Source organism: Podarcis pityusensis (genome assembly GCF_964106645.2).
Source record: "Podarcis pityusensis genome assembly, chromosome: 4".
NCBI lineage: Eukaryota > Metazoa > Chordata > Lepidosauria > Squamata > Lacertidae > Podarcis > Podarcis pityusensis.
Window position 1 is genome coordinate 64,118,548 of NC_138027.1, and position 24,754 is coordinate 64,143,301.

Sequence of the window (24,754 nt, forward strand, 5' to 3'; positions counted from 1 at the left end):
AGCTGCATATAGAATTAAGCATTCCTTCCTCACTGCGTGGAGGCTGTTCTGAATTAGACCAGCACCCACTTTGAATATTTTCATTACCATTTTTTCACATATACATTTTGTATCAATCAAAAATTTTGCTCAGATTTTTTATAAGGGGGGGGGATAGAGAGTTCAGCTTGGTGGTTCTCTGAAGTTGTTCGTTGCATAAGTTATGCTTGAGATACTATAAGAGCTACTATGAAAGGTTTGCATTGTAAGAGATGAGTGCACTAGCAGATTATAATTAGGAAGCGTAAAAAAATGGCCTCTGATGTATGTGAATAGGATTGGGTTCACTTCCAAAAGTAAGTAAGCTACACTACTAGGCCAACTTACCTGGGAGTCAGTGCTACTTATTCTATAAGGGGTACATGAAAAGGATATCTAGCTTTATCCTAACCACGCCCCAGCAATCTAAAATGAAGTACCCTGGGGGCTACATACTGTTTTCCATAGCAATAAATACTTTCCCCATTTTCCTTTCCTAAAAAGTAGTTTAATCACTCCCATCACTGCTTCCTGAGAAAGCAAAACACAGGCAGCCAATTTGCCAAGCTGTCACTGTGACGTAGGCAGTAGTTTAATACTTTCCCATGGAGAATATTAAACACTGAAATGGAATAATAACTTTGATTTTTACCAGTGTTTAAACAATCATTTAATGCTTACATTCAACTTTCTATTTTAGACGCTATTAAAATTCCATAATAATTGATGAACATGACTTAAATTAACTTTTTAATAGGGATGAGTTGGGGTTTTTTAAAAAATGTTTTGTTTAAAGCATGGAGATGGTTACAGACATTTTGCATTGAATTGTGCTTATGATAACTGTTAAAGAGTTTCCTGTTGCAACCTCATGCACAACAAAAATATCCTGGAATATATTAGAATCCCATCATCAGACAAGAAGAATGAAAATAATATATTTATTTATTTATTTATTGTTTCTTTATATCCTGCCTTTCCTGCAAGGAGCTCAAGGTGGCATACAGAGTTCTCCCTGTTCCCATTTTATCCTCACAACAACTCTATGATGTAGATTAGGCCAAGAGAAGTTGACTGGTCCAAAATTACCAAGTGAGCTTCATGGCTGAGTGTGGATTTGAACCAGGTCTAGTGTGAACTTGATACTTGCATATGCATTTTGCCTATTGTTGTAGCATTCATCTGGGAATGTTTATTGCTTCAAGAACTATATTAATATTACCAGAGTTTGTTTTCAATTTCCACAGCATTTTGAATGAAATACAGGAGCGACACTGTGTGAATCAAGATTTATGAAACACTTTAACTTCTAACATAAGCATATGGTGGGACTGTACATATTCCTATCCATAATCTAAGTCCTGTATGAAATAAATATGCTGTTAGCAAGGGTCAAGAAAATACAGCTTTCATTTGGTCGGGATTCAGCAAGAAACATTTATTGAAGTGGTAGAGAATAAATAGGACAATGCAGGAAATGGCTTTGTACATACAGTGGTACCTTGGGTTACAGATGCTTCAGGTTACAGACTCCGCTAACCCAGAAATATTACCTCGGGTTAAGAACATTGCTTCAGGATGAGAACAGAAATTGTGCTACGGTGGCGCAGGGGCAGCAGGAGGCCCCATTAGCTAAAGTGGTGCTTCAGGTTAAGAACAGTTTCAGGTTAAGAACGGACTTCCGGAACGAATTAAGTACGTAACCAGAGGTACCACTGTATATTGGAGTTGTTTGATTGAAATCACCCCACATGAAAATTGTGGTCTGTGTTTGAAACCTCAGAATATAGACAACATAGAGAACTAGTAGGATTCTGAAAGAGTTCCCATGCCAACTGATTCTGGGCCTCTAAACTCAAAAGGATCAGAAAATTACAAGGCTCCCTCCCCTCCCTGCTCACTGAAGCAAGGTCTACAGGAGCAAATGGCCTACAATAACCCTTTCAGATAAAAAAAGAATTAGAAAACAAATAAGGAATACAGAATTGTATATGCTCTTTCCCTCTAATGTTAGATTCAGTTTAAAAACTGCAATCCTCACCATCTGTTACAATTGGCCATTCTTCCTGGGGTTTGTGGGAAGTGAAATCCAACATTTAGTCTTCACACCAGCTCTAGTGGTGCTGGGGATATGTATATAAGAATATTTAGATGGTTGCCAGAGAAACACTAAAGTTGTGAGCTTTATTCAATTATGTTGGTTTCACATGGAAGTGCTTTCACACAAGGAGTTTGCCACACAAAATCTGAGGGGGCATAGTCACAAGAGAAAGCCACACCCCATGACAGAGGTAGCTAATGTGGTGGACAGCAAGTCCCATACAGCCCAACAACATCCGGAGGACACAATGTTAGCTATCCCTGTCCTATGAATTTCAGAACATTTGAAGTGGCCTCTGGGAGCTTGGAAGTTTATAGGCAATGCACTAACAAAGTACTTCATTATCAGTCGTGTAGTTAGTTATTTAACAAAATTTATATACCACTTACAAAAGACCAGATCCAGGCACTTTTGGAAGAAACTGATTTTTTGGATGCATTTCAGTCGGGGTTTAAGGCCTGGTTTTGGCACAGAAACTGCTCTGGTCACCCTGTGTGATGACCTCTGTCGAGAAAGAGACAAGGGAACATGTCCCTGTTAATTCTTCTCAACCTCTCAGTGGCTTTCGATACCATTGACCATGGTATCCTTCTGGAGCGACTGTCTGAACTAGGGGTAGGCGGCATCGCTTTGTGGTGGTCCCAGTCCTACTGGGATGGTCGTTCCCAGAGGGTGTTGCTTGGGGAATGCTTTTCAGCCCCATGGGTTCCTCAGGGCTCAGTCCTACCCCCCACATTGTTTAACATCTACATGAAATCGCTGGGTGGGGTTATCTGGAGGTTTGGAGGATGTTGTCAGCAGTATGCTGATGACACTCAGCTCTATTTCTCCTTTACATCTGCAGGTGAGGCAGTGGAAGTGCTGAACCAGTATCTTGCCTCAGTAATAGACTGGATGAGAGGCAACAAACTGAAATTCAATCCAGATAAAACTGAGGTACTGTTAGTGGGTGGTTCCCTAGACCAGATGGGTGGGAGATCACCTGCTCTTAATAGGGTTACACTTCCTCTGAAGGAGCAGGTTTGTAGCTTGGGGTACTCCTGGATCCCTTGCTATCACTCGAGGCTCAGGTGGCTTCAGTGGCCTGGAGTGCCTTCCATCAGCTTCAGCTCGTGGCCCAGCTTTGCCCCTATCTGGACAGGGATAGCCTAACTACTGTTGTCTATGCTCTGGTAACCTCAAGGTGAGATTACTGCAATGCGTTATACGTAGGGCTGCCTCTGAAGACGGTTTAGAAACTTCAGCTAGTGCAGAATTCAGCAGCCTGGTTGCTCACCAGAGCAAGACAGATTGAGCATATTACACTGATCCTGGTCCGACTGCACTGGCTACTAATTAGTTTCTGGGCCAAATTCAAAGTGCTAGCTTTGACCTATAAAGCCTTAAATGGCTCAGGACCACAATACCTCAAGGACCGTCTATTTCCATATGAACCTACCCGGACCCCGGGATAATCTTCTAAGGCCCTCCTTCGTGTGCCGCCTCCTTGAGAGGTCCGGAGGGTGGCAACATGAGAACAGACCTTCTCTGCAGTGGCTCCCCGTCTATGGAATGCTCTCCCCAGGGAAATTTGTCTGGTGCCTTCATTATACACCTTCAGGCGCCAGGCAAAAACATTCCTTTTTAACCAGGCCTTTGGTTGATTTGATTGTCATCCTATGCCCTTTTAAAATGTGGGTTTTGTCCGGGGGGGAGGGGGTTATTGGGTAGTTGTTTTTATTTTGATTATATATTTTGTGGTTTTATATTTTGATTTTATTCTGTGAACCACCCTGAGATCTCCGGGTATAGGGCAGTATATAAATTCAATAATAATAATAATTTATTATTTGTACCCTGCTCACTCTGGGCAGCTTCCAGCATATATGAAAACATAGTAAAATTAAACCTTAAAAAGCTTTCCTATACAGGGCTGCCTTCAGATGTCTCCTAAAATATATATAATTACTCATCTCCTTGACCACTGATGGGAGGGCATTCCACAGCGTGGGCGCAGCTACCAAGAAGGCCCTCTGCCTGGTTCCCTGTAGCTTCACTTATTGCAGTGTAGGAACCACCAGAAGGCCCTTGGTGCTGGATGACAGTGTCTAATCAGGTGTAGTAGAGCCACACATTCAACCCAAAGTGGAAGCAAGAATAAGGTAGATACCAAAAGGGCAGAATATAAGCATTTTTTAATATAAAAAAGTAGAACATTGTTTTCCATTTTTCTTCCTTGAGATAATTCATATACCCTATGTACACCCAGAGATTTTGTGAGTAGAACTCACGTATTTTAAGCTGCAGTCTATGCAAAGCTACATATGTGGGAGTAAGTCCACTTGAATTTGGTGGGACTTAAATCTGAGTAGACAGGTATAGGCTTGCAGTGTTTCTCGCTGGATTGATGAGAGAACTTGTGTCCTGTTACAAACCAGCAGAGGGAGCTTATGGAGCAAGGCAACAGGAATAGCTTAGATCACAATTGGAAATGAACGGAGGCCTTTTGAGCCTCTGCCTCCAGTCCACCTACCCTTGGTGTCATCCCCTTTCGGGGAACTAAAGTCACTTAAAGTGTGAACCCTCTGGCTGAAAATGGGTCCTTTCTGCATTCCATGACCTCCTACCTGGTGCACTCCCAGTGCCACTGAACCTGCAAGGGCAGACCCTCCAAGTGTCCCTATTTTCCAAGGACGTCCCTGATTTAGAGAAGCCGTCCCGGTTTCTGATTTGATTCCAGAATGTCCCACTTTTCCTTAGGATGGCTTCATTAGAGAAATGTTGGAGGGTATGGAGTTATCTGAACCCCAAGCTGTCTGAAGGCAATTCTGCATAGTGAAGTTAAAAAAAAATGTTTAATTTTTTATGTTTTTATATATGTTGGAAGCTGCCCAGAGTGGCTGGGGCAACCCAGTAAAATGTGTGGGATGTGGGTGGCGCTGTGGTCTAAACCACAGAGCCTAGGGCTTGCCGATCAGAAGGTTGGCGGTTCGAATCCCCACAATGGGGTGAGCTCCCGTTGTTCAGTTCCAGCTCCTGCCCACCTAGCAGTTCGAAAGGACGTCAAGTGCAAGTAGATAAATAGGTACTGCTCTGGCGGGAAGGTAAACAGCGTTTCCGTGCACTGCTCTGGTTCGCCAGAAGCGGCTTAGTCATGCTGACCACATGACCCGGAAGCTGTACGCCGGCTCCTTCGGCCTATAGAGAGAGATGGGTGCCACAACCTCAGAGTCATCTGCAACTGGACCTAATGGCCAGGGGTACCCTTACCTTTATAAATAATAAAATTATCATTATGGAATGGGATGTCCCTATTTTCACTGGAGAAACGTTGGAGGGTATGCAAGGGAGTGTGGGAGGCACTTAGTTCCTCTGACTTAGGCATATTCACCTGTGAGGGCCCTAACTCAGGTTTTATGTGTCCTGGTTCAGAGAAGCCTTGGGTTCAGTGGTCCCATGATCACCAGCATCAGGCTCTGAGCTAGAACTCAGTCTGGATCCTTCCAGATCAATAAAGTATTGGTTGCTGCAAACTTTAGTGCAGCACTAGCCAGACCAATGGGAAGCATTAAGAAAACTTTGACGCTAAAGGCTTGAAGACTATTCCCTCTGATAAGCTGTAATGCTGGCATAAACTGTTCAGTGGGTGGCAAAGGAAGGCCTTTCAGAATTCCCAAGCATCCATAATCAAAAAGCTTTCCCTGTTCTACCAAGCAAGGAGAGAGATGCAAGAGTGGGGGTGGGGGGCGGAGAAACGACCACGAAACAGGTCTATTTTCTTTAGGTTATCTCCCAGGAAACAGCCTTTTACTAGCTAAGTCAAAATTATCATCTTCTAGGCCTGGGACCATAGCCATTATTGTTTTAACATCTCTACTTTCCTCTTTATCCCAGCGTGAAACCACATTGGACTGGATGTTGTGTAACTTGACCTTGCTTGGAAATAAAAAGGCAGTTAAGCACTCAACTATTACAAAGACACAAGGGGAAAAGACAGTGATTAGAAAATATAGGAAAGAGCCCAGACTGTATGGTCATGTATAATAAAAAAGAAACACTGTGCTCCATGGTGAGTCAGTTTCTACAAAACCCAACCCTTAAAGTTTGATTTAAGTGTACATTGCACATCAGAAGTAGTAGTACTAGGTATATGTAACAGATTTTACACGCTTAAAAATCCCTTTAATGTTACTTTCCCCACATGTTTATGTAACAGATAGCAGTAGTAATGAACAAGATGTTTTCTTTGCCCTAATTATTCAATTCTCTTTTATGGCTCTCAAGACTTTTAAAGAGCAGTTAAAGGATATGATATGACACCAGAGCTCCAGAAAAGACAAAAATATTTTAGTGCACGGAAAGACAGCACTAGCTCATCTGGGCCATAGATTTTATTGGGATTAAAAGCTAAACAACACATTTGAGGAAAATCACATGGTACAGTGCTCCTGGTTTGCGTCATCTAAAAATGCAGAATGTCTAGACTGACCCGCCTCATTTTTTATTAGAAAATGATATCCCTTCTTAAGCAGCTATTCAGGCCCAATGGAATGGCTCCCAGAAGTCAATGTAGAGTTGAAATATCAAGTCTAGAATGGGATGTATCTGGTTCTTGTTAAGAAAGCTTTCTGTTCCTAAAGGACTGCTTTGAAAACATAAGCAAGAAAAATTGTGACTTTCTATAGTAAATCACACCCCAAACAGGAAGGATCAAGGGCTCTTGTAATCCTTCTCTTGTCTGAAAGGACAGTAGCAATTATTTTCATTTGTGTTGCTGTGAACAGCTCATGGAGGAGAAATATGCCACAAAGTTGGTTACCTTGTCTGCAGCTCTCTAGGACAAAATCATATTGAGGAAAAGGGTGTGGACTCTTGAAGAGGATGTGTGTATGGGCAAGCCCAGTTTATTCCCAGTCCCTGTTGGGCAGAACTGTTGGTTTTTCTGGGCAGCAAATTCACCCATCAAAGCATATCTCCAAATTAACAAGAAATAGGGGAAAGCATTGATGGTTAAGACACATCCTCTGCTGTTAACCCCCCTGCCTTCTGGAAAGGTTTTTTGGTGTTACAAGGAGCTCCAGGCACAAGAAGGGGAATAGAAAATATTGGTTGTGCAAGCTGCCTTCTGTTGACACTGCCATTGGACACAACCAGCAGCAGAGCATATGCTCACACTGCCCAGGGCGGGTGCGCTCCTGAGGGGGGTGTGGTGCAAAGGGTGCCCTCCCTGGCACGGGATAGTATGTTTCCGAGCACAGTTCAAAGTGTTGACCTTTAAAGCCCTAAACAGCCTCAGTCCAGTATACCTGAAGGAGCGTCTCCACCCCCATCGTTCTGCCTGGACACTGAGTTCCAGTGCCGAGGGCCTTCTGACGGTTCCCTCATTGCGAGAAGTGAGGTTACAGGGAATCAGACAGAGGGCCTTCTCGGTAGTGGCGCCCGCCCTGTGGAACGCCCTTCCACCAGATGTCAAAAAGAAATACAACTACCAGACTTTTAGAAGACATCTGAAGGCAGCTCTGTTTAGGGAAGCTTTTAATGTTTAACAGACTATTGTAGTTTAATATTTTGTTGGAAGCCGCCCAAAGTGGCTGGGGAAACCCAGCCAGATGGACGGGGTATAAATAATATATTATTATTATTATTATTATTATTATTATTATTATTATTATTACTGCCACTTGGGGGCCCAGAGCAGTGCATGCGCCCTGAAGCCAGGGGCGGAGCGAGCCGCCCATGGCGGACATTCGGTGTGCTGCCTGCCCGTGACTCCCAAGCCTCCCCCAAGCTGTCAAAACAAAGGGGGAAGGGGGAAATGCTGCCGGCAAAACGGCACAGCTCCCCTCCTTACCCCGACGGCTCTGGGTAGTCTTGGGAGTCAAGGACAGGCGGTGGGTCAAATGTCACCCCCCTCAGTGAGGGCACTCGGGGCGGTCCTCCCCCACCTCCCCCCTTCCTACGCCCCTGGACACAACCATTAATATTTGTCTCTAACAAGACCTTAAATTAGAGCTTTCCAAACTGTGTGTCACGACACATGATTAGTGTGTCAGCTGCAGTGTGTAGGTGTGTCACACAAACACTCCCCACACTCCTCCCAGGGCTGGAAAGGGGTTAGTTTAACCCCGGTTTGCTAGTAAAACTGAATTACTGTACTGCAAAATGATGCATGTCTAAAAAGTGTATAATTAACATGAAAGGTTTGAAAAGCTCTGCCTTAAATGGTGCCCTCCAGATGCTGTTGGATTACAACTCCCATCCTTCTTGTTCATTGGCCATGCTGTCTGGGGCTGATGGGTATTGTAGTCCAGCAACATCTGAAGGCTACCACCTTGGTTACTCATGCCTTACAATCCTTGGCTGTTAAGTTTTGTTTTGTTCTTTTAAAGCTATGTTCAGAAATACTCTGCTGTGTAGCGTACCTCTGAAAGATGCCAGTCTTACTATATTGACAGCTGTACAGAAGAAGCAAACATGGGAAAAATATCTATTGTAACCAGCATCCTAAGAATGAAGCCACTCTTGCTCACAGCCTGAAGTCAGTGAGAGAGTGACTTGAAATCGGCATGCATACTTCCAAAAGCTGGACTAAAAACGAACTCCTTCTAGGAGTTAAAAAATATATATGCAATTCTCTTCAAGACTGAAACAACATACTTTGTTCCCATATCAAGTGCTTCTGTGTGATGATAATGAGCAAAAAGGTCATGCACAGAGCAATAATTAACAATATGTTTTGGTCCACCCTACCCTTCCCTGTCTCTAGACTTTGTCTGCACCTGCTCCATTTGCAGGTGATACAAGCTGCCAGTGCAAAGCCCCCCATGAGAAGCTAACTATTGCTCAGGCCCGCCTTGGAACACCAGGTGAGTCTTCTGGATTTATGAAATATAAATCAATTTCATGGAATACAGCTTCGATACTTGCCCTTGCAGGTAGATTAAGAAAAATGTAAAAGATGTTTATTTCATTGCTTAGTTGTTTATTTCATTGTTTAGTTAATTGCTGCACATGCTTTTTATTGTACCTATGTTAAAGTAAAAAAAAAAGTGAAAGGTGATATATATGTAAGTGTTGACAACCTCAGCTGAATTTTGTGACTGTCTTTAGGTAGAAAAAGAGGTTTGGAATCAATATTTTTCAGTCTATTATATTCTCAGGAGAGTTAAGTTTAGGGAATGAGTCTTCCTGTAAGCACAGTTTTCTTTTCATGGACAAGGAAGAAAGTTTGCTACTCGTAGATCACATACATTAGAAGAAGTGGGATATAGATATAGATAGATATAGATATATTTCCCATGCTTCCAACTTGTACCAGTGAAAACTGACAGTCGCAATATTGGTCTGGAATTGTCAATGTGTGAATGCTGAAATTAATCCAATATGAGATAGTCATTATAATGTATGCATTTGTCTGTTCGTAGATTACAGAGAGTACATTTGTATAGATAGAGCATATGGACAGTGGGGAATAAAATTTGATCCTATCATAAAATGTTAGGGTGAAAGGGAGCAACTTCTATCTTAGCTAGAAACTCACTAACCAGCAGTGGCATGCTGATATTAAAGGAAACCACCAAATATCTGAAATATTCTACAAGGAAGTATTATTTAAAAAAAAAAATCTCTATATGCTTTACATCTTAGGAGAGTTCTGCATTTTAGCTCTGCCATACACACATGGTCCAATGATGTACACTTAACTTACGTAAATTCTTCAGACTGGTAGCTTATTTCTACATTGTTTCTGTTCTTTTGTCCTAATCTGGACTAATTCACCAAATTTGGGAGTAGGGGTGCTTGAATATACCCATTTTTTATGTTGAATATCTGTAGCCAACAATACCTCACAGTAGTCTGACACAGGTTTGAGGTACACTTCTGCTTTGACCTGGACATTGTTTCCTTGCCCCCACAGTGGACAGACCTGTCAGAGTCTATGCAGATGGAATATTCGACCTCTTCCATGCTGGCCATGCTAGAGCTCTTATGCAAGCCAAAACTCTGTTTCCTAATAGCTACTTGTTGGTAGGAGGTAAGGCCAGCATTTGAATAAATATTATCATTGGGTTGATCATATCTGTGGTGCAGTCTTTACGAACATGCTCAGGAGGTTGCTAGTTTGAACCCACCCAGAGGCAAAACACTGTGAAACAGCAGGAGGAGGAAGCTACTGCCCACATGTTGCGCTTTTGAGTTTCCCTTAGGCATCTGTTTAGCCACTGTGAGAAATGGGATTTTGAACCTTATGCCTTTGATCTGATCTCCATATAATGTGTATTGAATTCCGCCCCAATGCAAGTACATTATTGGCTGTGGCTGTACGGTAGTTAATCTCAGATCTGATGGGAATGAAATCAGGAAGAATTTTAAATTAAGATTTAATCAAGAATCAGTTTCTGGTTCTTCTTTCTTAAATCTCATAGAACTATCATGATAGCATGATGTTAAGTTGTGGGTAGACATAGCAGACAACACAGCGATTCTTCCAAAGCAGCTCTTTATTTGTAAGCTGGAACAGAACTGACTGAGGAGCTCAGTCAGCCTGCTTATATAGAGCTCCAGAACAATGCAACTGTTGTCATTTTCTAAAACTATCCAATCACTGAACGTCACTTTCGATCCTTCATTTGCATACAAACTATCCAATCACTGAACGTCACTTTCGATCCTTCATTTGCATAACTATCTACAGTATCCCCCTGCTGGCCCAGGGTGAGAACTTCAGTACATAACACATGAGGTGCACTGAAAACCATCTTATCCAAGCTTCTGTGCTGGGGCATAATACTACTTTGTTCACCAGTTGCTGGCATTGAAGGATGGCAGTACTTGTAGTGGAAAGGAAGCTAAGAGACCCATACATATATCTCAATCTGAGCCTCAGATGGCTAAGTGAGTTTTAGAAAAGTCTAATTACAGTAGAAAAGACACATGGAGCTGTTGCAGATAGCAAATTACAATAGACCTGCTACTTAAGCAGGGATTACATTCCTGGGAAACCAAAATTGAATATAGTCAAAACACACTTAGTGCAATGGTGGGTGGGTGGGATTGCCAAAGTCCCACCCCCCCGGATGCCACCCCCCCTTCTGCCCCATTTTTTATTTATTTTGCAAAGTGCTTAAAGCTGAATGAGCACAAGTTAAATGCAAATAACAACAACAACAATTTATACCCCACCCATCTGGCTGGGTTTCCCCAGCCACTCTGGGCGGCTTCCAACAGAACACTAAAATACGATAACCTATTAAACATTAAAAGCTTCCCTAAACAGGGCTGCCTTCAGATGTCTTATGCCTTAAGCATGCTGGCCTACTGTACATGGTGCATGTAATCAGAGCATCTGATTCTTTTCCAGTTGTGCTGCCAGATAATTTGAACTGTAGCCCAATCACCTTTGATTAGCCTGTATCAAGGCACAGAGTTGATGCAACCATCTCTTGTTACATCTTGTCTGTAACATCTATTTGGGGGGTTGTTTTGTTTTAATTTCACAGTCATGAACAAGTATGATTTAGTTTGACAATTTAACTGAGAAAAGATAGCTTTGAAGAATTTCTAACCAAACAGGTGTACTACATTTTACAGAGCCTGTGCTGTTCTGTTCTGATTTTTTCATGTGCGTATGTCAGTTTGCAGTGATGATCTAACCCACGAGTTCAAAGGCTTCACTGTAATGAATGAAGCAGAGAGGTATGAAGCCCTCAGACACTGCCGCTACGTTGATGAAGTAATCAGAGATGCTCCGTGGACACTCACACCGGAGTTTCTGGAAAAACATAAGGTGCCTTTCTCTCATTGTTCAACAGATGAGGAAGGGGTGGGGAGCTTAATGAGGTTGCTGATTTTTGTTTAGAATATGAATCTGGCATGCATATAAAGCATGCCACTCTTCTGAACTGGACCATTTCCCTCTTTCTCTTAGTTCCTTTCTGGCTCAAACTGTAATCCAAGCTAGAAATTAACTCCCACTCCTCTTTGACCTCCCATACTTGGCTGTGGCAATGGCAGCAGCAGCAAGGGATGTCTTTCCTCCCCTCTACTTTCCTTGAGATGTAGGTGCTAAGGTTGGGAGGAATCCTCATTTTCCCAGGGGGCATTTCAAGTGCATATGAAGGGAGCAGGAAATGAGACCTCACTCTCTTTCTGTCACCACCAAACAAACAAAGAAATAAAAAAATGAAATAAAAAAAATCCTTCCAGTAGCACCTTTAAGACCAACTAAGTTAGTTCTTGGTATGAGCTTTCGTGTGCAAGCACACTTCTTCAGATATCTGAAGAAGTGTGCTTGCACACGAAAGCTCATACCAAGAACTAACTTAGTTGGTCTTAAAGGTGCTACTGGAAGGATTTTTTTTATTTTGACTATGGCAGACCAACACGGCTACCTATCTGTAACTAAAAAAATGAAGAAAGAGAAAGAAGCAGAAGCAGATAGATAAGTGGATTGAGGGCTCATTGGGGGCTGGAAAAGCAATTGAGACCCCATCACACTCCTAAAAACACTGCTCAACAATAACAATAGATCATGGCCAATAATATTACCATAGGTGGTCACTCCACGTTTTTGGAATAGCCCCAATTTAGTGGCGGCTTTGTGTTTTGAAGCAAGCACTCTCAGATATTGTGAAATACTTTTCCTTTAGCAAGTTCACTGATATTAACATAATAGCTAATTCAGGCATGGGAAACCTGTGGCCATCCAAGTGTTGTTCGACTGCAACCCCCATCATCCCTGACCACTGGCCATGCTGGTTGGGGCTGATGGGAGTTGCAGTCCAACACCCATCTGGAGGGTGAAACATGTTTCATTGCTGAGCCAATCTGTGCAAGCGATAGGATGTGTGGAAGTGATTATAGCCAGCGTCAGGTTCTTTATTGGTATCACTTACACAAATATAAAGCATTTCTCTAAAAGAAAGGTTCATAATTAAACCATAATCTCATGTGCTACATATTAATCACAACCACCAATTAACAATAGCCTAAAATGTCTTAGGTTATTACTGCAATGCATATTTCTTTAAGTTCATAAGAAAGCTGGTAGAAGCAAGTAAATAAGTTATGCTTTAAAATTAACAACCAAGCCTTTAAAATTAACAACCAAACCTAATTTCATTTCTTCATTTTTCCATGTATTCCAGATTGATTTTGTAGCCCATGATGACATTCCATATTCTTCTGCTGGTTCAGATGATGTTTACAAGCATATAAAGGAAGCAGGTGGGTGCCAGTTTATACTTTCACTACGTGTTTTTAAAGTGGGCAACCTTTTTTAGACTGAGGGCCACATTCCCTTCTGGGCCACATTCCAGGAGCCACAGAGGCTAGAGGATAAAGTGCCCAGAGCAACAAGTGTAAATTTTGCCCTTGAACAGTAGGCTAGTTTCTACATTGAGTCATCTGAATTTTTTGTGAGACAGTGAACTCACACTACATCCTCTTAAGGAGAATTGGAACCTTTCCACCATCTTTATTGGGGCCAGTATTGATCCCAAGAGAACAAATTAAGTTCCTGTGTGATGACAGAAATCTCTTTAAGTTGTTATCAGCACAATTAACAGTGCCAAAGCGCAAAGTATTTAAAGTTCCATTCCTGAGCTTTGTAGAGGACACCGCTCAGGTTGTTGTTCCAAGATTTGCCTTACTGGAGAACGGAAGATTAGAAATAAGCAAATTATTACTTGTCCTTTTGATTGCTCAAGCATTCAAGGAAATTCAATAAACAAACAAACAAACACATGATGTTCCGAATTGGGCAGATAGTTTGGCAAGTATTTAAATAAAATAAAAAATCAAGGGCCAGAATGAGGCCATTCTTAAACAAATGATTCTTATATGAAAGTTGGAGGTTAATCATTGCTCTTTTCCCTTTTCCTTTCTAATCAGGAATGTTTGTACCAACTCAGAGAACTGAGGGCATATCAACTTCAGATATTATTACGAGAATTGTACGTGATTATGATGTTTATGCCCGCCGCAACCTCCAGAGGGGATACACCGCTAAGGAGTTGAATGTCAGCTTTATTAATGTAAGTACATTGGTCTCTTAAGTCATGTTCTACGTCGAAATTGGATTATAACCCACCTTCTGCCCAGAAGAGGGACATGCCAGAACAGGGACAAGGTCTAGGAAGCCCATATATATACACTCGGCTCTTCATCAGCCCAATGTCTACAGTCAGCCATCATTCTAGACTGAGAAAACTGAATGCAAGTACCAAATTCTATCCACTAATCTAAGACACAACACCTTCCATTGGTTCCACCTACCCAAAGCTCCTCACACGGTTCTGCCTTTCCTATCAGCCAAGATAGCTAAATGGAACCTCCATGATCAGAATCAGTATGCCTCTGAATACCTGATTCTGGTGGGAAACAGCATGCTGTTGCCCTCATGCCCATCATGCAAGCTTCTCAGGCATATTTGCCTTGCCACTGTTGCTTAATAAAAGATGAAATTATTTATAGTGTTTCCAAACAGCTTTGCTATTAAAATACTCAGAAGTATCAAAAAACTAAAGCCATGTGTGTTTAATAAGCGCAAAGGATTAAAAAGAGCACAGCAGCAGTGAACAGAATGAAAGACCTGACCAGTATCAAAGATAAACAGTAGCCTGGTTAACGCATAAAGTTAAGCAATTATTTGTGTAGTCACAAGTTGTCCCACAGACTAATAAATAAATTGTAGGTTGTTTTTCCAAAGTTCAGTTTGCTTCGCAGCTTCTCTTGCCTTATGCCTTTGGGTGAGCATCTGGGGTAGCAAAAGATGGTAGTCCTCCATTCCATGTAGATACACCCAGCAGACACGCAATTGGACTGTAGTTCAATACTGTCCATGACATCATCCTCCACTACACCTAAAGCCAACAGGTTGGCTCAGGTTGAGAGTCTTACTTAAAGTACTATGTTGTACTAGTCACCCCATCATGCCTCTGCTATACTAGCCATCTACCCAACAGCTGCAGTGCTGGACTTATACCACTTCATAAAGAGGATTTCAAAACAGGCTGCAAGTAATAAATGGGTGCAGATAACTGGAGACAGATAACAGTTATTCCCTTCTCCCCCAATGTGATAGTTTCTGTCTGTACCCTCTATAATCTGGAGCAATATAGTCTTGAACTAGCAGGACCTGGAACAAAATTATTTATTTTCATGTTTACCAGGAGAAGAAATACCGCTTTCAGAACCAGGTGGACAAAATGAAAGAAAAAGTGAAGAATGTGGAAGAAAAGTCGAAAGAGTTTGTGAACCGAGTGGAAGAAAGAAGTCATGATCTCATTCAGAAATGGGAAGAGAAGTCTAGAGAATTTATTGGGAACTTTTTAGAGCTGTTTGGGCCAGACGGAGCTTGGGTACATACTCTAAACTGTGCTTTATATTTACTTCCATCTCCCTTAATATCAGTAGAGGCTACAACAAGTTGCAGCAGGATTTACAACAGACTGCTTTTGCAAATTCTGTGCACTGTAAATATTCATATTAGGAAAACATACCTGATACACATTAGGAAACGTTTATAGTCTTTTTTCAGAGGCAGTGTGTAGTTAATTTGGACCTGGAAGATTTGAATAATATAGCCATAGATAAGCCACAGTGTTTTAGCCACAGCTTGTAAATCAGTAAAGTGGGACCCATTAAATCGTATGAACATTTGAAGCTACTTTGTGTTGCCAGACCATTGATCAATCTAGTCTGGCTAGGTTGACCAAGTTTCTGACTTTTATCGAGGAAAATCCTCTGCTTGAAGGGGTGCCCACTCCAAGTACAGTGTAATGATAATGAAACCATGAGAACAGCGGCACTAAAATTGCCCATCATCAGTTTGCACCTGGACAAAGCATGCCCTTTGCCATCATTTTTTTTTTTTACCACAAGTTAGGATTTAAAAAGCACTTTGCAACTAAAAGCTATGTAAAGCACTAAGACTGGTCCTAAGGAGGTGCAGTTGTTGTGTATGACTGCACACTGACTTATAGACTGAAAGTTCAAAGAGGAAACAATTTTTGTTTCTTGTGTGATTGAGAGTGGCAGCAATGACAGAGCAAGGAACTAGAAGCAATTTTACATGAAGGCCTTTGTAGTGCCAAGCCACATAAAATTATCCACTGAAGAGTGAAATCAGAGGTGGCATTGTTCTAAAGAAAAGCTTAATGACAGTAAAGCCCATGTGTCCTGGGGGAGGGGGGAAATTAAGTCCATGTCAGCAACTGCAAAAGGTGAGCTTTTTCATGATAACTTGCTATTACTGTCAAAATTGTTATTAACATTAATTTTCCATATCAGACATGGCTTTCAGTGTTGACATTGCATGCACAGGAATAGTTCCAAGCGTGCTAACTTCTCAGACCAGCAATGTGCATCCATTAATACGCTATTATTATAATAACTATTTGCGAAATAATACATTCTGTGCCCACATACAATTTCTAGAAGTTAGGCAAGGAGTGCACAGTCCACTTAAAATAAAAACGCCTATAAATTGTTCCAGTACTGTTTTGCTTCTATTTTCCCAAATTAGTTCGTAGTAGTCTCTATAGCAGTAATTCCCAAGCTTTGTGCAAGAACACACCAATCTGCTGCTGAGACTGCTAGTGTGCTGAAAGAAAGAAAGAAAATACTTATTTTCCTCTCTGTTTGCTTTCCAGAAGCAGATGTTTCAAGAGCGGAGTGGGCGCATGCTTCAAGCCTTGTCTCCAAGGCAAAGCCCCACAAGCAGTCCAACACGAGGGCGTTCCCCATCACGGTCTCCATCTCCCCCTTCCCCCTGGCTCTTCAGAAAGGCTTCACCTCCTTCCTCCCCAAAAGCCGCCTCAGCATCCATTAGCAGCATGAGTGAAGGAGATGAAGATGAAAAGTAAAAAAGGAAAGAGCAAGGTAATGAGTAAAAAGAGGAGGGAGGAACCACAATTGGTCCCACTAATTCAGAAGTCAAGTGGAAAGAATAAAGGGGGTAAATGAGGTATGAGATGTTTCTTGAAAAGGATGCGGCACCACACAGATAATGGAGCACAGAAGATCTCAGCTACAGCACAGATATTTGCTGAAGAGGGAACTGCCAGACCAACAGCACACAATGAAAGGATATGCAAACATTTGACTCATTTCTCAACACTTATCAACACTTCATTGTGCGGTTGCAGTTGTTGTTGCTTGAGCACCTTGAAGAGTTATGGGAAATCCGGCACTGAAGGGGAACCATGTGTCGTTTCAGACAAACAAAGCTGGTATATGGTACTAAGAGGCATTCCCTTTGGCTACACAAGATGCATCAACATTTGAACTCCATTGCGCATTTGCTAAGAGCTGAACTTTTGAAAATAAAGTACTGTCTGGAAACTGCAAAAGCTCCCACAATGCAAACAAGGGAGAACAATAAACTCTCCAATCAAACCATGTTTATAGAACTTAACCTGTCTTTCACAATGGACATGCTTTTAATCTCTTAAGTTTGTTGAATGTTGCTTGTTGAGCAGGCTTTTCTGTAGGGCCAGTTTATTTTAATGTGAACACAAATTGTTTGGTCATCTCTTACTATGTTTTACTAATGCACCCAAAACTAATTTTCTTTTCTTCTTTTTTTGTAAGAGTTTATTTCCTGATGTTTGAGAAAGCTATTTCATATCTGGGAAATTTTATTTATTTTTGATTACTCTATAAAAAGGCCAATGTCCAGGCTAGCACCCAGTCATCTAGTATCTGCAGGGTTGATTTTAAAATTATTTTCTCAAATAAGATTGTGAGTAGAAACTGAACAAGTTAACTGTTAAGAGGTCAGTCTCACGGGATTGACTGAAATGCTTTTTCATTCTGGTTAAATGTTTTAATGTGTAAATACCCATGGGAATCCAATAGAAAAAAAGATTACATTAGAACTGCCTCTTCATTACAGACCTTTGTAAAATTGGAAGGTTTTAACAGTTCCACAGTGAATTATGCATACAACTACATTTTATTCTATCCTATGCATGAATCAGTTTTTAAAAGAAAATAAAACATGCCCCCAATTTTATGCTCAAGATTTATTCAGCAAATAGGTATTCAGAAGAACATATATATATTCCCTATATAAAGCCAGCCCATACCTTTGTAACCTCCCTACAATAACTTCTGAAACATCTGCCACCAGCCTTTCTGAGTTCCTCCCCTGTTAAAAAGTGATATTACAAAGAGAATGACGTTGTTTGTGATCCTACAGCAGGCCTACATAATCTGTGACCCATTAAACTGAATGTAGTCTACTGACCATGTATCAGACCTTCTGTAAACCTCCTGGGTTTGCTTCCTTTCCCCGGAATGCAGGGGAATTGTTAGGCAGGTGACAAATAACAATATGTAGCTGGTTAAGTTTAAGTTGTGCCCTACAGATAAATGAACTGGCTCACCTTTCCAAGGAAGCTGCTACACATTAACTCTCTCCCTTTTCATTGCTATCTGTCAAACATCCAGATAATGATTATGTTAGGTACTAAGCTTTCTAGACTTGATATACATATACATATATATGTATATATGTATATGTATATATATGTATATATACATATATGTATATATACACACTATTGCAAGTTTAAGCTTTCAGTAACTAGAATGAAGAACAACAAATAACCAGCTGGTCCAACCCATCATTCTCTCAGGATTTATCTACACAATAGATCTATAGGACAAGAAGAATAAAATAACAATGCTGCACCAAGGAAAAATATGTCAGAAAATACACATCAGTTGTGAACAGTTGTAAACTTTCTGTGTAACCATATGCCTGAATATCACATGCTACTGTTGAATCCCATTTCATTTACTTGTGGAATCAAATATCTGATATTAATGTTATGTCTCTCTCCCATACAAGATAATGTAGATGTTCAACCACAGTCACTGGCATGTATGACAAATAGTTGCAGTTTTTATCTGACTATATGCAACTGTCCACACTGAACATATGCACTGTGTATCAGTGCCCCCTAGTACAACTAGAGCCACAGCTCTTCAGTATACTTGCACTAAGGCCTTATAGCTGTTCTTCAGCCTAGAGTCTCCAGATGTTGTTGGACTACAAATCCTATCATCCCAAGACAGCTTAACCAATGAGTATGGATGAGAGCAGTTGTAGTCCAACAACATCCAAGGTTGAAGAACACCTCCAACAGCTATTTGAAGTCATGTCATGAAAAGCCATACTTGTTTGTTGAACTCTCTAAAGCAAAGCATTTCCAGTGTGGATCCAGGGCAGAATATAGAAACTAAAAAAGGTCATGATATTAGTTTATTACAAAATCAGCCCATTTGACGCTGGAACAGCTCTTGTAAATCTACTCACGTCATGCCTTTCAACACTTAGGAAAGAGGTGTTTTCACATAGCATAAAACTAGCTTGGAGTACTTTGATATTTAACTAGGGCTGAATTTGTGATCTCTGTCCATCTCTGAAGACCTGCTCCCCACATCTCCAAATTAGCAACCTAGGTATGCCTTTGTGGCTAGCAGGGGGCTTGTCTCTCTCAATGTCCGACTCAAGAGTTCTGTATAAGAACTCTCCAGGCACCATGAGCTGTTTCTAGATGGTGAGGCTAAAAAACCCAAACACTAAAGCAACTGTAGGTGGTTCGCTTTCTGCCAAAAGAACACAAGGGAAGCTTTTTCTGTATATTTATCTTCTGGAGACAAATACAGTCTGCTTCTCTTAACAACAAACTAGATACATAAGTCACCACATGTGTTACATTTTCGTTATTAGCAATGCCAAAGCCTGTGGGGTAACAGACATCAATGCATGAGAGGGTGGTCTGATTAAAAACCTTCATCAGGCTTCCAAGGTGCTTACTCTCATGCCTTGTGGGGACACTTGTTTCTATTTCATATCTATACAAATTCAAGTTTTTCTATCAGAAATAAATCAAACTGCGGTCAGTTAGATCCTCACTGGCGTCACTCACCAAGAGCTCTGCTTACATGAGAAAGGAAATGTTGAAATGTAAGGATATTTACTTTAGCAGGATGGGGGGTTAGTGGAAGAGATGTGGGAAGAATGTACAGTTGTGGGTCTTAATTCTCAAAGGGAAAAGCTAACCAGAACCACCATTTAATTTATGCTGTACAGTACCTTACAAATGCAATTGATTTGCCCAGCAGCAAAGCCTTATATATGTATATATGTACATTATATGTCTTCAGTTGGTAGATGAGCAAGAGTTTCTGTTGCCATGACAAAAACTTCAGTAAGCAATTCCCAGGTACGGCAGAGTATACAATCTTATCTTCAGCCACCAAGAAGGGTTTTAAAACTTTGGGGGGGAGCGGCATCATTGGCTTTTTAATTTTTTAAATTTTAACTAATATTGACTTGAATGTGTTCCAGGCTGTTTATGTGCCGAAAGATCCACCTGAAAGTAAACGAAGTACAATGAGAAGTGTATTTACTTTCTTTATTTTGCTGTTGCTCTGGCTGATCCTTAACTCATGTGAATGCACACACACCAGAATTGGACCAATATGCCAATGGCTAAAGAGGGAGCTGCAAGATCATTAATCTGGAGTCAGCCCATTTTATGCTTGGCAAGCTGTAGCTTCAGTTGACAGAGCCCAAGCACCTGTGTTGCCTAATGTCTTTAGTATCTTTCACTTTTTACCATTTAGGCTGCTTACACACATACATTTAAAGCACGTGACTTTCTCCAAATTATCCTGGTAACCATAGTTTAACACACATGGACCCCATCATATACCGAGCTGCAGGAAAGCTGTCTGCAGACAAGTACCAGCTCCTTTGGCCAGAAGGAGGAGATGAGTGCTGCACTCCAAAGTCTAATTCTTTTTTTTAATAAATATTTTTATTAATTTTCCAATATAAAAAAACAACATACAAAACAAACATCTTATTTATCACCAACATCCTCTTTTTTGACTTCCCTCAGCCTTTCTGATGATTCTCCGTTCTGTTTACTTCTTCCACATTTCTTACTTAATATTGCACTACCTTAGTATCTTATTCATCCCTTATTTTTTAACAATATTTCTACCTTGCATTTTCACAGAACTTCCTGAAAACCTACAAACGTTATTTGATCATCACATAGTGTTTGCATATACTCTGTAAATTTAGTCCAGTCTTCAGTGAATCTCTGGTCACATCGGTTCCGGATCCTTCCTGTTAATTTATCAAGTTCCGCGTTATCTGTCAACTTCATTCTCCATTCCTCAATCGTAGGCAATTCCTCGTTTCCATTTTTGGGCCAACAATATTCTTGCTGCTGTTACTGCATATAAAAACAACTTCCATTCTTTCTTATTAACTTCATTTCCTATTATTCCTAATAAAAATGCTTCTGGTTTCTTAATAAATGTATATTTCAACATTTTTTTCATCTCATTATATATCATCTCCCAAAAGCTCTTTACTTTTTTACATTCCTACCACATATGGTAAAATGTTCCTTCTTTTTCTTTACATTTCTAACATTTGTTGCTTACTTTATACATCTTTGCTAACTTCACTGGTGTAACATACCATCTATACATCATCTTCATCACATTTTCTTTTATTGTGGTACACGCAGTGAATTTCATTCCTTCCTTCCACAATTTTATCCAATCATTCAGTTGTATGTTATATCCAAAATCTTTGGCCCAATCTATCATAACCGATTTCACCTCTTCATCCTTTGTATACCATTCCAATAATAACTCCAAAGTCTTATTCGACTAGACTTAACCATCCATGGGTCCTTTACCTTTTACAGAGCTGCAATTCCCAGCACCCTTAAACTACAGTTTCCAGGATTGGGGGGGGGGGAGTCATGTGCTTCACATGTGCTTTTAATGCATAGTGTACATGGTAAAAAGCTGGGGGTGCTAATGGTGTTATATAAAGATGTGCTTCGGCTGCATACACACCATACATTTAAATGAATTATTTTCCCAATTCCTTTCATTTCTGTTGGCATTGGAGAGATGTTTCTTAAAACACATGGAGAGTCCAAACTTGTTTATTGGATTACAGCTACAGACAAGGAACACCAAGTATGGTCATGTCCAACAAATCTTTACATTTTATCCTGAAGCTGCTATCTCTTCTAAATCAGAGCGCACATAGTGTTCTCTTCAGCCAGGAAGTTTCCAGAAGGATGGGGATATTTTACTTAGCTGTCAACTCGTTTTGCAAGGCTACCGACAACAATCCATCACAAGTAGGTCTTCTAACCCCACACAATTTTCAATGAAGTAATGGGCTGCAGAGGCTAAATTGCAGCAATTTTTTTTTTAAAGTTGTATACTGAGTGATAAATAAAAAGGTAAAGGTACCCCCTGAGCGTTAGGTCCAGTCGTGGACAACTCTGGGGTTGCACTCTCATCTCGCTCTATAGGCCAAGGGATCCGGCGTTTGTCCGCAGACAGTTTTTCCGGGTCATGTGGCCAGCATGACTAAACCTCTTCTGGCGAACCACAGCAGCACACGGAAACGCCGTTTACCTTCCCGCCGGGGCAGTACCTATTTATCTACTTGCACTTGACGTGCTTTCGAACTGCTAGGCGGACAGGAGCTGGGACCGAACAACGGGAGCTCACCCTGTCACAGGGATTCGAATCGGCAAGCCCTGGGCTCTGTGGTTTAGACACCAAAAAATCAGAGAAGAGTGGGTGAGCTGGGAAATCTAGCTGCAATTGGCCAACATGGCTGCAGGAATTATTGGGAATCTGATACAAGACAGCAACTACACTACCTAATTAGAGAAGTATACTTGTCATCACCATGTTCTGTATGTGTATTTATAAATAAAGCAAATTTCACAAAGGTCCCTTAAGTCTCCAGACACTCTTTCACTGAAATGGAGACTTGTTATGGAATTGCCCCTGGAATACCTCACTGCATGGTAAAGTGAGGAATATGTTTTATTTCACATAAAAGATACCAACAACCACATGATAGAAGGGAGAATATATAGAATCAAAATAATCTAAGAAGCATGTAAAAGGTAGCATGGAACCAATGTGTCTACCTAATTACAAATCCAATGTTTAAGTGTTTAAATTTTCTATCATACCCTTTTTCAAAGCTGAACTATCAAGCAATGTCTCACAAAACGCTCCAAAAACGCTCTTAGGCTTTTGGAACCAGTGAATTTCCCAGAGCCAAAGCTCAAGGTGGATGTGAGCTTGACTTTTATACATTGATTCCTAATGTATTAGCCTAGTCTACCTCACTATTTCCTCTTCAAGTGCAAATACAGTTTTCCGAAGAGAAAGACAACCGGGTATTTAATTTATAAACGTTGCAAAATGCTGTAGAGCAATTTACAGGGGGAAAACTTTTATCACTGCTATATAAATCTCTGATCACGTTTCTCAAATTCTTTCATTAAAAAGTCAATGTAACAAATTAAATGCTAGTGATAAAAGCTATCATCCACTTATGAAAAGTAGATTCATTATCACATGCTTCCGATCACTAAAATGCTGATGGGCTGGAACACTAACAAGAGAATTTAGTTGAAGAACCTATATTGCGTCCTAAGGGGCTTTTTCTCAAATCCCACAGTATGGAAGAAGACAAAGGAGAGCATACCCTTTTAATAATATTCCAGGACTGTAAGAATGTTTGCTGTCCACAAATTTACAAGTCAAGGAGTTCCAGTTTTTGCAGACATTCCAGAAATCGGAGCACTGCAATTTACGATTAAGTAAGTCAAGTGTCAACAAAATCCTATTTATGCAAATCGGCAACAAATGTGATCTGATACTTATTTTAAGATGTAAAGCTATTCATCATTACGGAGGTGATTTATGCTGAGTTGACTTTTCTGATTTGGCTGTCTGAAGGGCCTCAGGTGTGCATAATGTTATTCAGAATAGAACCAATAAGGGGAGGTTTTTTTAATATTCATACTGTACCCAAATATGAATAAAGAGCTGCAAAAAATATTTCTTGCATAAGGATGATCATTAGCTTAATCAGGCTCTTTGTAAGTCAAGCGAATGCTAATCAGAGTACAATCTTTGCCCAAGTAGTTAATACGTAGAAATAGTAGCTAGGATTCAAAAGGGACCACTTGTAATAGGAGAGGTCGCAGGACAAGGCACACTTCGTAGTTTACTTACCTTGGTCTGGCTTCCGTGCTGCCCATGACTACCTGAACCAAGAACAGGCTGTCAGAGAAGCAAACAAGAAACCAATTTCATGTGCGTTGCTTTGCATGTTATCTAGCTTAAATGTCTAACTATGGTCCATTTGAATACTACTCCTATAAGAAATTGGTAATGAATGCAGCTGAACTATGTTTAAAGTTTGAAAGATTCTTCAGTAGCAGAAATCATCACCATATATTATAAAATGTTATTAATTCTAGATAAACTGGTGCTAAGGAATTCAAGCCTCAAGTAAGCCATTTTGATAAAAGTCCACAACTTGATATTAGGCAGCTTTGTTTGCATCTGTGCTTATAACTAACAGTAATTTCACAAGCACAGTCCTATAGATGCTGTCGCCTGACAGTCATGCAGCCACATTTCTCATAGTATGCAGAGTGGCAGCAAATGCACCAGCTTGGGGAAAATTAAAAAACTTGTTTGTTTCTCCAGTTACCATGCATTCCTGTTATGGGTGCTAGGAAAATGGGATATCCCAAGAAACAGAAGTGCTACCTTGAGGAAAGC

At 40.7% G+C, this 24,754-nt stretch overlaps 1 protein-coding gene across 3 annotated transcripts in view; it reads left to right on the forward strand.

The window, feature by feature from the left end:
* The window catches only part of PCYT1B (phosphate cytidylyltransferase 1B, choline), a 31,092-nt gene extending 10,578 nt beyond the window's left edge, over positions 1–20,514 (forward strand). For 2 of the 3 annotated variants that reach the window (XM_081003476.1, XM_081003474.1), the window contains exons 2-8: positions 8,865–8,964; positions 10,017–10,133; positions 11,734–11,885; positions 13,246–13,324; positions 13,991–14,133; positions 15,271–15,459; positions 16,753–20,514. In XM_081003476.1, coding sequence (XP_080859602.1) covers positions 8,865–8,964; positions 10,017–10,133; positions 11,734–11,885; positions 13,246–13,324; positions 13,991–14,133; positions 15,271–15,459; positions 16,753–16,965 — 993 coding nt within the window. In that variant the 3' untranslated portion in view covers positions 16,966–20,514. Of the gene's footprint in view, positions 1–2,963; positions 3,056–8,864; positions 8,965–10,016; positions 10,134–11,733; positions 11,886–13,245; positions 13,325–13,990; positions 14,134–15,270; positions 15,460–16,752 lie in introns of all 3 variants that reach the window. The other variant, XM_081003475.1, reaches the window with a different exon arrangement.
* Positions 20,515–24,754: the final 4,240 nt, after the last annotated feature.